Source organism: Strix aluco, chromosome 1 (genome assembly GCF_031877795.1).
Source record: "Strix aluco isolate bStrAlu1 chromosome 1, bStrAlu1.hap1, whole genome shotgun sequence".
Lineage (NCBI taxonomy): Eukaryota > Metazoa > Chordata > Aves > Strigiformes > Strigidae > Strix > Strix aluco.
In genome coordinates this window covers 156,587,197-156,600,943 of record NC_133931.1, presented here as the reverse complement: position 1 = coordinate 156,600,943, position 13,747 = coordinate 156,587,197, and the positions used below count along the sequence as shown (strand labels likewise).

Below are 13,747 nucleotides of genomic sequence, written 5' to 3'. Positions count from 1 at the left end.
TGGCTTCCACTCTGCAAAGCGTATATCTGATGGTTAGCGCATCCATTCAACCTTTCACAATAAGGACCTTAATTCAGTGGGGAAGAGAGCTGACAGGCACCTTTGCAGCAGATTTACATCAGAGGCAAAAACTCGAGCAATATAAAGCAATCTGAGCCAGCCAGCAAAGTCATGCTGACCTTTTGCCAGTACTACTGCAGCCCCAAGTGTGACTTCAGGTGCTGCATCCTCGGGAATGACAGCACTCTTGGGAGACAGCAGGGCCTTCCTGACGGCTACCTCTGCTCGTCCTGTTGCTGCCCGATGGAGTATTATCACTATGACAACCTACAGGTATAGGATGTGCACAGTAGTGGGAGCTCCAGCTGACCCTGATTGCGTGTGTGCATGGCTCAGAGCTGGGCTTCCTCGCCTGGAAGGGGAGCAGAGAACACGTGGATCCACAGGTGACTCTTCCCTGACTCTGTCCTGTCACTTGCTAACAAGTTTGGGATGCAAGGCAAGGTGGGAGCTTTAGAGACACTGGGTAGCTAGGATTTTAAATAATCTTCTCTGGGACAAGGTAAGGGAAGACGTATTTTTCTCCTCTGTTTCTAGAATGCTTCTTCAGGAAAAGACTTGTAAGGATATAAAGCTGCCTCCAAACTCTGCCTTCTTGAGCCTGTTAAAAGGTAAAATGCTTCCAAACCTCATATACACCACCTGCCTCTCTGTGTGCGTGTGTGTGCATGCGTGCATTACTTTCTTTCACTACTATGACAGCACATGCTCCTCCAAAGCTATTCACAGCATTAGAAATACAACTCCTCCCTCCAGTGCCCCGTGTGTGTGTGTGCGTGGCTCAGGCTTTCTGCTTCAGCTCACTCCCCTCAGAGCGCGGGGCTGACGGTCACGGCTGCTCCACACCTCCAGGCTTCACACGGAGGGGAGGAGGACTGGGGAAACACAGAAGCAAGCACACAACTGACCTACAGAGCCATCGATAACTTATTCCCCTCGCAGCAGAATTACATAGGAGAGGGGAGGGAGGGAGGAAGGAGGGGGCGGGAGGAGGAGAAGGAAAAAAAGAAAATCCAGAGAATTCTAGTCTTGTAAATGTAGTGAAACCAAGCGGTCGGAGTTCATTTGCTCTAGAAGAGCAGAGAAGAAACAGGACATTAAATGAAAAAAAGCAAGAAAGGTCTGTAGCTTTTTTTCCTGATAGTAGCAGTGTTTTAGAGGTAAAATGATTCCTCCGAGCAGCACGACTGAAGTCAGCGTGGATAGTGTGGAGAAAGAGAATGAAGTGGAGAGCACAGAGCAGCCCCCCTCTCCAGCATCAACTACCAGCCAGGAATCAAAGGTACTCAGAGAATGAGATTTTTATTTTTATTTTTTACTCTTTCTTTGTTTTGAAAAGAGATGTGTTGCTTTGATTTTTATTTGGACCCCTGTGCCAGGATCAGTGGTAGAGTGCTGTGAGCCACCTCTGATTGCGGTGCCTGCTCTGACACTCCTACTTCTGAATTCTCCCTGTCATCTGGGCAGCTCAGGAGCCTGAACTGGGAAAATACCTGCCTTTTGAGATGTTTGGGCTTGGGAATTTTTGATTCTGTTTTCTCCTCCTTATTACAGTAAGGGCCTTGGGGGAGTGGTGGGTCTCGGGGAGGTGATCAATGACAATAGATGTTGTTAGCTATTTTCACACCAAGCATCAGATTACTTAAAGGGTTTTGTTCCTGGTTGGAAAGACTGATTTTTCTCACAGGTTCAGAGAAGAGAATTTTGCGTGGGGGCTTGGGGTGTTACACCTGCCTCACCTTCTCTGGCAGACCCATCAGTGAACTTTCACTAAGGAGCCAGCAGTTGAAACAGGATGTAGGTGACAGTTTTGGCACAATAATCCTTACATACACCACCCAGAAAAGGATTTTTTTTTTCACAGCCTTTTATTTATTTATTATTTTTCAAATGTGGTTCAATTTACCTTACTGAAAACCAACTTCCAGCTCAAATGGCATGGCCTCTGAATTTTTAATTGACTTGCATATGAAAAGTTCTTCTGCCTGCCAGTATCTTACTCGGAAGACAGAGAGGTAAAGGGAAAAAAGTAGTAACCTTACATAATGAATGGTCTTTACAGCTTACCTGGATAATGTGCTTTCACTCATCCTCTGTTACTTATGATTGATATCATGATAACACCTGTCATATCTTCCTGTGAACTTCATAGTGATGTTATGTGCTGTGTAAACATGTAAAAATAGTGAGGTCCTTGTCACTAGGAGCTTACAGCTGGGTAGAGCTTTAGGAGGTACTGTATGAGCAAAACAGCTACTTGACAGGGAAGGTTTGTGCTGGCCTGAGTTTAAAGGCAGTGGCTGCCTGGGTCTAACGTAGGAAGACTACTACATTATTCCGCAGTTATAGCTATGTTTCTGGAGAGTGAGTCAAAATTATCTGTCTGTGTGGGTAGAGTTCTAATGTGGGCTTTGGGATTATTTTTTTTTATTAGATGTTATACTCCAAGGAGGAGAGCTAAGGTATTCCCTATGTAAAACAGCCTCTTTAAAAGAAAAGAGCTCTCCCAGCAGCAATAGCATACACTATTCACTATACACATTCAGCACTACTGGGAAACTCCTGCAGTCTTGCTGGTTAATGGGAAATGAAAAGTAAATGAGTTATCGGTTTAACCCCAGGCTCTGAAAGGGTCCGGTTGATCGGTACCTAAATCCCCTCCTGCGACCACTTCTCTGGAATTGCTGAATTGTTATTTGGACAGTGGAAACTCAGCTGCCCAGTGAGGTCTCAAAAGTAACTGGAGCCTTCACTGCACTGCCAGCACCAGCTCCTCATGTGGGCTGGGCTGTGCGCAGGGCCTGGTGGGCTCTGTGCTCCCTGTGCTCCCAGCTATGGTCCTCACTCAGTGCCGGGCAAGTGGTTATGGAGCTCAAAGGGCCACTCACATGGTCAGGCACTTCTTTACAATGGTGCTTCAGGGACTTTCCCACTGGGTCAGAGAGCGCCGTGCCCAAGACAAACTGACCAGCATGAATCCTAAACTGAGAGAAAGTGAAATGCTGCATGTAGGGTTCCTTCTTGGTGTTTGTGCATCCATGCGCTCAGACAAGGATGACAACAGGAATTAGGCACATCTGGCCAGAGAACAAATACGCTACAAACTGGTTTATAATCAAACGTTATTATCATCAATGTTTCCAGTCTTGTGAGCATTTGAAGCGATACACTGGAATAGGCAAAAGCTATGACTGTACAGTTGATGCTGTTACTTGCATACAGATATTTTTAGTAAATATATAATTCTCATATTTACATTTTAGAACTGCAAATATGATCAGAAAGCATGCTGCATTGTCATTTCAGTAGATGGAGTCAAAAGAACGTTCTGATCACTGGGGTAATGAGATAAGCTTTCTTTTTTTGTTCTTAGTAAACAGCAGGATGGAAAAATTATCAGTGACTTCATAAAGATGTTGTTTGTGTTTGGTTTTTTTTTTTTTTCTAAGAGAATTGAGGTACTTCAGAAGCTAAAGACATTGACAGAGGTGTAAATCAGTGCATGCCAAGGGCCAGTGTGTGAGCTTTTATCCCGCAGTGTCCCCTGCTGAGGGAGCTATCCTGTCACTCACAGAGGGCTAAACTTTGTACAGGTACTCTCTGTTGCATAGATTAACAAGTTCATGTCTGCTGGAGTTACTGCAGAACAGTTTGTGCAGTATCTAATTACCCCACAATGACTTGTTTCTGTGGCAAAACACTATTATGACTCCAAATATAGGAACAGAAACAACATGGATAATAGCAACCTTCAAAATGCATTTGAAAACATTTCGGCAGAAAAACAGTTTTGAAAAACTAGTGTTGAACTAATCTAGCAAGCTTGCTTCCAGTCCTGTGTAATCATAGACAACTGTGACACATAGTCCCTCGTAGTACCAAAGTCCAGAAAAACAGTTTTATCTCACACACTCCAGGTGTACTCAGAAGGTGACATGGAAGAGATTGCCATTCCTGACTAGTGTGTGTTTGAGAAGCAGAACCTCAGGCTGCTGCCAAATAGCTCAAATTTGGAAGAATGACTCTCATGTGTTAGTCACACACCCCTGTCACCAGAAAGCAGCTCACTCTTTAATAAATGCTAAAGCCTCCCACCACGTTTTCTTATGGATTAGGAGCATGTTTACAGGTGAGAACACTCTGATGCTGGAAGCTGAAAGACTAGACTCTCATGCCTGTCCTCCTCATCATGAGCACCTTACCACCTGGACTTCAGTACAACTGCTCAGAATGAGGAAATTCAAATACACTTTGAATTCACCACATTTGCTGGGCCCTAAGAGCAGATCCATTTACATGTTCTAAGTACATGTTTGCCTTATGGCATGGTGTATGTGTTGCTATGCAATGTAATTGTGTCTTTTGGATTATGTGTCCGCAGGTACTTTACACATAGTACCTTCAGTGTGCTGTCTCATTAATACAACTTCAAAGAGGTGTCCGAAGGGTAGCAAATACATTTTTGAACCATCCTGTAGCACTATATATACTGCTACTCTGCTAAAAACATAGAGTTTGAATGGTTAAAAATATTGCAAAACTAATAATTTATTAAATTAATCTACTGGCTCTTGAAAATATTTACCTCACACCTAAGTATGGCTTGAGTGGATACTTAGGGTTTAATAGGAGAATAACTTTATGAGGGTACCATACGAATACATGTGATTGCTATGTTTGTACCTATGGTCCCACTTGTTTGGGTCCTTCACATCTGGCTTCCAAGAAGGCAAATTACCAGTTTGCCAAAGACTTTTGTAGATTTACAACTCAATGAGGGAGGAAGTCATTAGCTAATGAGTCCTAAGGGAAAATTTCCTCCTGGTGGTAGCAATTAAGGACACACTGCACATTTGTACAATCACGAACTCAGCAATATAAGCAGAAATCTAGTGGCAGCAATCAAAGATCATATTTTTGAGGTCTTTTATGTAAAGGAACCTTGGAATTTAGTAAAGAAAATTAAATTTTGAAGGAATACATGTCTAAAGAAAAGATTCCTGCACCTAGCAATATTTCTTTATGTTTTGGCATAGTTGGCACATAACTCTGTTAGCTTTATCCTTCTTATATTTAACTGACATTTCTATATGAACAGGAAAGAGCCCATCTGCTGATTTCTTTAGGTGTGAGTCAAGTCATTACTGCTGTATTGTCAACAATGGCTGGGCATATACATAGACAATAGAGTATATCTCAGAAAATTCCCTTACCATTTTTAAGCTTTAGGAGGGGCCTGAGCATCTGTGATGTTTGAGCTAGTACCAGCTGGGTTGGTCAGCACTGCTGACCTTCAAGCTATTATTGTTTCATTTCAAGTATGTTAAACATCTTCCAGACTCTCACATACACTCCAGAAGGGGTTATCAAGCCCTGCCCCTGCCATTGGAGACAATCTGACATATGAAAGTTACTTTTTTATAGATATCAGTAGATATCTGTGAAGACCAAATATTTTTTTCACAGCTTTGCCCATTTCCCATCTACTTTATAAAAAGTCCAGCTTAATTGTGATGCACTGCAGTCACACATCTTTGGTGTGATAGCTTTAAAATTTTCCTCTGAACCACAAATTCATGGGCCTAACAAATTGCTTACACTTAGGTCAGTTAGGTAAGTTGAATAGCTGAAAAATGAGGGGGGGAAAAAAAAAAAAAGAGAAACTAGACCTCCAAATAAATATAACATCTGGACTAGGTATTTCACAAAATAAATGAGTCTGTTTCAGTCTCAAACTTCTATACACTGACTATCCAGTTGCCAGTATTCAGGAAAATGCAGACCATTATCTACAAATTCAGGTATGGCAATTCAGGAGATGTAGCACAATTGTTCAAACACTAGCTAACCTGATATGTAGTACATAAAATGGAAGTTGCTGAAAAGTAGCAAGCCAAGAAAAGGACTAAGCACCGAAGTTCAAGATGTAGATTTCATTTATGTATATTCCCACATTTGTCAGGAAGATTGAACTTACTTGCCCCTGTCCTGCTAGTCCAATAGAGCAATATTGTTTATGAGAGGTTTCAAAACCAGATGTAATATTAGATACTGAACTAACGTAAACAGCTTGAAACTCTTTGGATTTTAATAGGATTGCATGGGATTTATATCATGTAGGATTTGTGCTATGCTGTTAAGCAGAGATCTTCTCCACTGAAAGAGTTAATGCTTTATAAGGCTTCATAGATGGTTACTCATCAATTAATATTTTAAAAGGGTTGGGAGTATGGTGTGCAGTTAGTGTTTCACCCTCTACACCAGTGATAAATATCCAGTATGTAAACTACTGCTGTAGTCTTCAAAGGAATACCAAACAGCTTTAAAAAATCCTGTGAAAGGGGAAGAAAAAACTGGTTCTCCTTCTTAATCTTACATCCATGCCTCTGCGTAAAATGGTGAGTACATACTGTGAAAGTAAGACCAAGGGAAAGAAATGAGCTTAAGTATTTTTATGTGTTTTGATGAAGTGTTAGAAAAATTTATGTACAAGAAGATTTCATTAAGAGCAGGAAATTAATACTCTACCCTACCAATAATTTCTTGAGCAGAGTTTTTCTTGTATTTACAATTATTTTGACTTTTCTCTCTTTCTTACTCCTCTTCTGATTAAAACACTCTGGTATTGTTTTTGCTTTGATATATATGTCAGATCAGTTTCTAGGCACACTGAGATATCTAAAGCAAAATAGAAATGTGATCAATTCATTCTCTTTTATCCACTTTTGATATTGCCAAAATGAAGAAAATGTCTATTACCTTCCAACAACCAAAGATGACTTGACTGAAATCTAGTGTGGTAAAAAAAATTGATTTACTAAAAAATGCAAATTTTCACTAAAACAAAACAAGTTGTTTTCATAGCTGGAAGACAGTCCAGTCCTACTGTCTCAGTCTTTTATGCTGTATTCCTTTTCATAAAGTAATCCTGTTGAATTCAGGATTTACCGCTACTTTTAAAAGTTTCCACAACACTTGGATGCTCTAATGGCTAAGGGATGCATGCCCTCTGCGCCTCATCCTCTTCTAATTCCAATCTAAGTTTATTTCTGGCCAGCTTGTGTGGCACTGTAATTTTTATAATGTTGCTTTAGCTTGAACAGCTCTTTTCCATCCTTGGTATAAGTTTCCATCGTGTAAGAATAGACTTTTAAATCTCTTCCCAGCCTTTTATTTCTTATACTAAACAAACCAGGCTGACGTAAGATAAACTCTCCATTCTTCATCTTATTCTAGTAGCAGATCCATGCACCTGTTTCAGTTTTGAATAATCTTTTGAAAAAGGTGACGGAATTTGTGTATGGTATTCTTATCTAATGCTTCACTAACCTTCCCAGAAACCATGCTTTTGATGTTTGTGTCTCCTAGTCACCCTTTGGTCAAATAGAGGTCACCATTCTATTTCTCTGTAATTTCCAGTGGATCCGGGATACGTTTGTCTGTCCTCATCTAGAGTGGTTTGGATCAGGTCTCAGGTGCACAAACTTGCATTTTCACAGCTGAACTTCATCACATTTCCACAACCCTATCCCTCAAGCCACAGGTCTCCTCAGTTTTGACAATGCCTCCAACCTCATGTCAGAGGGAAATGGCCTTATGACGTGACTAATCTTTGCATCAAATTCAGTAATAAAAGTACAGAGAGCAAAGATTGGCCCTAAGACCAGGTCAGTGTTATTCTTTGAAGAACTCCATCAACGACCTTTCTTCAACCTAGTACTTCTCCTTTCAACAGCAACAATCTCCCATTGAGCTTTCCTTAAAATTTCTTCACTACTTCCCTTCTTTCCAGTCTTGGCTAATAAATTCCCTTTTGGTGGCATACACAATTTTAATGAAATTCAAATAGATAGAATCTACCTTTGACCTAAACTATTTTCTTTGTCTAGAAAATTGTTCATCTTATCCAAGACAACTGGTCTAGGAGGATCTACTTTTTTTCATTTTTGTCAGGCACTATTGAGGTCAAATCTACAGATCTGAATTTGCTGGGGCCACTTTTCATGCTTCTTGAAACAGACTTCTATTTTCCTTTGTATCATTTCTGGCTTGATAAATCTTGTTAAGAAAATTTGTTCCTAGACTTCTGAAGTAAAATTTTGTAATGGTGATTAACTAGTTTCTTTTCACCCTTTCACCTCAGCAGACACATTGAACTGCTTTTTTAATGTCTTACCATCCATTTCCGCAATCTCTTTCCTATTATTCCTATTATTTTGCCCCAGGACCATTGTTCTGGGAAGAAAGTAAGATGAAGTGTTTGTTGAAGTTCTGAGCCAGCCTTTTATCCCATCCTTACTATACCACAGCCTGTTTCTTCTTTTTCTTTTCCTAGCCTGAATCTATCCATTGATATTTCCTTAAATGCAAGGACTCACTCAGATTTTCTTGACAATTAACATGCCTCGACCTAAGGAAGTCTGTTTGAAAGATCCACTTTTATTTGCACACCAGGGGTTTTTTTTTGTTTTCTTTCTCCCCCCCCCACCCCCCCCACCCCCCACCCCCCTTCTTTGTGCACTCTCTGCTTCTTCCAGATTTCCATTTCCTTTTTGGGGTAACTATTTTCATGCAGTTTGCCAGGAGACACATTCACAGAATCTTTTTTTTTCATCTTCTGAGTAGTATTAACAGATTTGCTTTGAAGAAATTCTATGCCTTTTACACATCCAATCACGTCCAGTATCTGACCATTTCTGATCAGTTAAGTTTCTCAATGAAGCATGCCTCTAACCTGATACCTCAAGGCTGGCAAAGACCAAGGCTGTTCCACATGCCGTGGTCATCTGGGGTCATCAGCACTCAGTCCCTGCTGAGATCCAGCACATATTACCAGAGGCAGTGACCTGCTTACACAACTGTGCTGCTTTCCAGACCGCTGCTACGACCTTCATACCTTCAGACAGAGACTAGCCTGGGTCCTTCTGTGTCGCACTCCAAAGTGTGATGTGATCTAAAATATATCCCTAGGGAGCTGAGAGCACTGAAGGCTTGGAATTTCTTCAAGGGAATGTAGCACATCATTGAAATCCAAAACATGGCTTAGAGGTTCATTTTTCCCTTACACTTTATTTAATTTAAATAGAAGTAAATCGTAACCACCTGATAGAAAACTCCAATTTCTTGTATGACGAGTATTTCTCCTATTGCCTACCTAAGCCATTGCTGTATACTCTTGATAGGTAGAAGATTGCGTATTTGAGAAATTTTTGCTTATGTTTGTCAGCCAGAGGACTAATCTTTCAGATGTGAGCATATGAGTTGAACATTCTTAACACAATATTCAGTTTTGCACAGCTTCCAGTTGCATAAGCAAATGGTCATTCAGTGTTAAATGAGCACTGCCTTTTCCAGGCAAGTGAATGTCTGTGTTCTAGCTGAAGCATAAGCAAACTTTGCATGTTCATTAGCAAAGAGGACCAGCTGTGAAAATGAGAAATCTATCTCTGAATGACTGAAAAAACTTGACCTTGTTTTCCTTTGACATATGTTTCTGCTCGAGGAGACTCCCTTGATTCTGTAGACCAACTGATATGATGTATGCTCCATGTCAGGGAATTCAACTCAGGAGCCCTGCAAGACATATTTACAATGGATGTCTGAAAAGCAGACTTCTTGTGTCCTTGACATCAGGAGTTAAGTATGACAAATGGCTTGCATATCTTATTATTTATTTTAAAAAATTAGTCTCATGTCTATAGTCTTGCATAAATGTGCTAGACACTCATAGAAGTTTTCCCATTGACAGGTCAACATTTCTTATTTCTTATGTTTTTGAACTGGTTTTAACTGATGAAAGTAGTTTGCTAAGCACGATCACAGGGAAGTGTTACAGTTTAGGGGCTGCAGTGGTGAAACTTAAAAATACCATAGCATGAATAACTGTGAGAGAGAGGTGTTTCCCAGACGCAGGAAGCTGCAAGTTCGATACGGAATTGCAGACAGAGTCCTTTAGGCGAGTAACAGTGACAACTTGAATGTTTTTCTTTTCTTTAGACATAATATGCTCCATTTCTGAGTGCCATTTAAAAGCTTTAGTAAAATGCCACACATGCACTGCTTTATTAATAAAGATCATTTTAGCACTCTAGTGTTCTGAATAGAAAAGTAAAATGCAGCTGACCTATAGTAACTGATGATTAATTCAGAAAGGAGCAAAATACTAGTAACTAGTATTCACAAAGCTATTAAAAACAGCATTTAGAATATTTTTTTTTTTCTTAGTTTATTCATCAGAGTAAGACAAAGAAAGATATGCCATGGAGGCATAGCTCAGGTGAGAGAGCAAAGTCAACCTGACAAGTTGTTACAGCAAATACTGTTGAATATGGTCTTAGAGACAGACTTGCATCTCTGTTATGCTGGTACTTCATTTGTTTTTTACAAAATTGCTCATGCACAGTGAAGGAAGGGATCAGCTTTTGTTGGCCAAGACTCTGATTTCTGGCATGATGCATACAAGTCACCTCCTCAAACATCACATATAAAGGTGTAGAAATCATTATTGATTTGCCAGCATTTTCCCTGCCAGTTTAAATGCCGTGGTAGCGGTTCGCAAAACCAAAATGTCTTGGAATTGAACTGAGAGGCTGAAAACCTTGACCCACCATCATTTGCCTTTGTGCATACACATGGTACGAAACGGCCTTGGACTGGGTATCTCTGTCCTCACAAGTAAACAGAATATACTAAGCAAAATGCAACATGGTAAACTTGGCAGAGTGCCACTGACTTCTGTGCAGTTAAATTGAGGATGCAGTTGTTAGGATGTTCAGGTCCATATGTGTTTTTAAAATGCACCTACTGTTATCAATCAGTATCAATGAACTCGAGGATCCAGCATATACAATTTTTGTTGTACCTCTTGGTGTACTTATTTATATTATTTTTAAGTGTGCATAGCTCATTTCTCACTTATGTTCACACATCCTCTTTTAATTCAAATTATCTAAGGAATTATTTACAAATAAACATAAGGTGACTTGTAATGATTTGCCAGACATTTCTGGTAACGAGCATTCCAGTGAAATGTGTGCTTGTCAAGTGCTTTTTTTCTTTCCTTTTTTTTTATAGCGAAACTTCTGTTTTTGAGGAAATGTTCGGTTTTATTGGTTGTGTAAACTTTTGTCAGGAAGCTTTCCCTGGTTGCAGATGAAATTTCCAGTCAAAAGAGGAGAAAAATGCATCTTAGGTTAAATCATATAGCCTCACCTGCAATTAGAGACCAACTTTAGGCAGTTAAGTTAGTAATTCAGTCTACCTATGTAATAAATGGAACACAGGCTGAAATTGTTTTATCAAAGGTGATTTAGAGGAAAAACCTGTCTTATGTGCTCTAAATTAGCCTCTCTGAGGGGAAATCTTTTTCCATTGACCATAGTAGGCAGCTACAGCTGAGTTAAAAGCTTGAATTTAAGTAGGGTGAACACCACTGTGAAGCTGTCAGAGTGAGGTCTTGAATCTTGCCGACAAAAACTGGTCAGTCATCTGTTCCCCTGGCAGGTTAGTCTGTCTGACTTTCCCCTCTTCTGCCCACAGCTCTCTCAAAGACATTTTGAAAGGCTGCAGTTGTTTTTTATGTCAACATGGAACAAAATCATTCAAACTTTGAAAATTTTTGCTAAGTGGAACTGCTGTTTTCCAGCCAGCCCTATAACAGAAAGTTATGCACCTATGACAAAAATGTGAGCCTATCCAGACTTCAAAATGTGAAGTGCTGCTATTAAACTGTAGCCACAAGATGAATCATGTACCAGTTTCATGAAGTATGGGCACACAGGAGTTTGGCAGATTCACACCAGTTAGATCTATCTCCTGTAGTTAGCTGTAATGACAAATGGTCTTCATCCTCCTGGTCATTAAAGATCCCCGCGAACAGGTAACTTTTCTGCTAGCTCACCCACACACTCTCTGCCTTTCAAAGTTTATTTCTTGCCTCTCTGTTCCTATTCTCACCCCAGTGCTTTAATCCAGGACTAGGCTCTCTGATACAATGAGCCAATGCAAGGTCTGTCTTTACAGGAAAAACTTCCAGGTTTTCAAGCTTAGCCAAGTTTAAAGATTCCTGTTAAGAAAATGAATGGTGGTTATTCTGTTAGGGGGAGGGACCTTCTATAAACACTGTGTGGATGCTGGCACTCATGCCATAATTCCACTTGGAAAAAAGCAAACCCTACAGTGTGCACTTTCCCTTTCACCTATACCCAAGCTGTGCTTACTTTATTCACAAATGCCTTAAGTTGCATTTTAGTTTCCTTATGTTGTCTGGTATTATGTGGTCTGTTCCTTGTGTGTGGATGCTTATTTATCTTGATATAGCCTCACGTTTTCTTTATATATATATATGCAGTAAACTATACATAAATTTAAAACCTAGGCAATGAGGTAATAGAAAACACTCCTTACGCAGAAGAAATGAAGCCCTCTTCTTAGTCTCCCCTGTCTTTTTAGTCTCCTCTCTGAGTGGGTAGTTGAAACTCAGAAGATCCCTTTTCAACTGCACTGCCAGTGGAGGGCTTTTGAGCTCCTGCCTCCCCAGCAGCTTAGGCTCCCACAGACTTCCCTGGGCTGCAACTCTGAGTTTCGGCAGCACTGGCTTTTTTAGCGGTTCCTGCCTGGTATCCAAGAAAAATGCTCTGGACAAATGATTCCTTAGAGATTATCAAAGTTAAAATGAATGCCAACAGCTGTAGTAGACCTACTTGAATCTTGCTCGAATGTGGGTAAATAAAAGCAATTCACAAAGGTTCAAAAAATGACAGCCAAACCTTAAAACAAAAATCTTAACACCGTGATTTGCCTCTGAGGAGAACTCAGCTATGACTAGATGCTGCCCGTAAGAAGTGACCACTCAGTCTGGTCAAAAAAAGTCAGAACTTTTTTAAACAAGATGAGAAAGCTAACCTGTTTTTTCTGGCACTATAGGGAACACACTGCAATAAATAAAATATTCGTGATGTAGCAATAGAGGTATCATCATTTTGTCCTTACTACCAGCTGCTGAGTTCCAGAAAAAAAAAATCTCATTTCCATGAGTTATCATCCCTCCAGTAGTCATACTTGTAGCCACTACTGCATAGAAAAAAAAAACCCAACCAACAAACAACAGAACACAACAAACTGGACAGGATAAAATAGATATAAATCTCAGAAGTTAGCACTGTGCTTGCTCTTCGGTTTGGCAGTGGTCAGTAGCTCTGATTTCTGCTGTAATATGTCACACTCCTTATAAGTCAGTAGTACTTTGCCAATACCAAAAATTGTTCCTGCTCTGACAGTAGAATAGATTAGACAAAGTGTGGCACTTGATGGAAATTCCCCCTCTTATACAAGATTCATATTCTTTAAAACTCTCTGTCCTAACTTGACTTTTCTTTCCTCTTCCTTTTTCTATTCCCCTGCTCTCCTGCCTGCCTGAATCCGTCAGGGAGCCCCATGCAACTTGCTGTTTCTGTTGAAGTCACTAATATTATTTTTGTCAGACAAGTCTTCACAGTTTTACTGGTTCAAGATCCCTCACTTTCCTATCAAATGAGTAACTTCTTTTAAATCTTCTGTTGGGGTCTATGTCAATACCAACAGCTCTTTCCTCTCTCAACACCAAAAATATGAAGTTTAGATATGCTTCATTTATTAGGTGAGCACAACTACATGACAGTGTTAAAAGCTTTTTTCTTCTCTTTTTTTT

The 13,747-nt window shown here is 40.1% G+C and overlaps 1 protein-coding gene across 1 annotated transcript in view; it reads left to right on the top strand.

Moving 5' to 3' along the window:
• The first annotated feature begins 1,082 nt into the window (after window positions 1-1,082).
• The window catches only part of STAC (SH3 and cysteine rich domain), a 76,823-nt gene continuing 64,158 nt past the window's right edge, over window positions 1,083-13,747 (top strand). The window contains exon 1 of the mRNA XM_074849908.1: window positions 1,083-1,342. Coding sequence (XP_074706009.1) covers window positions 1,226-1,342 — 117 coding nt within the window. The 5' untranslated portion in view covers window positions 1,083-1,225. The remainder of the gene's footprint in view (window positions 1,343-13,747) is intronic.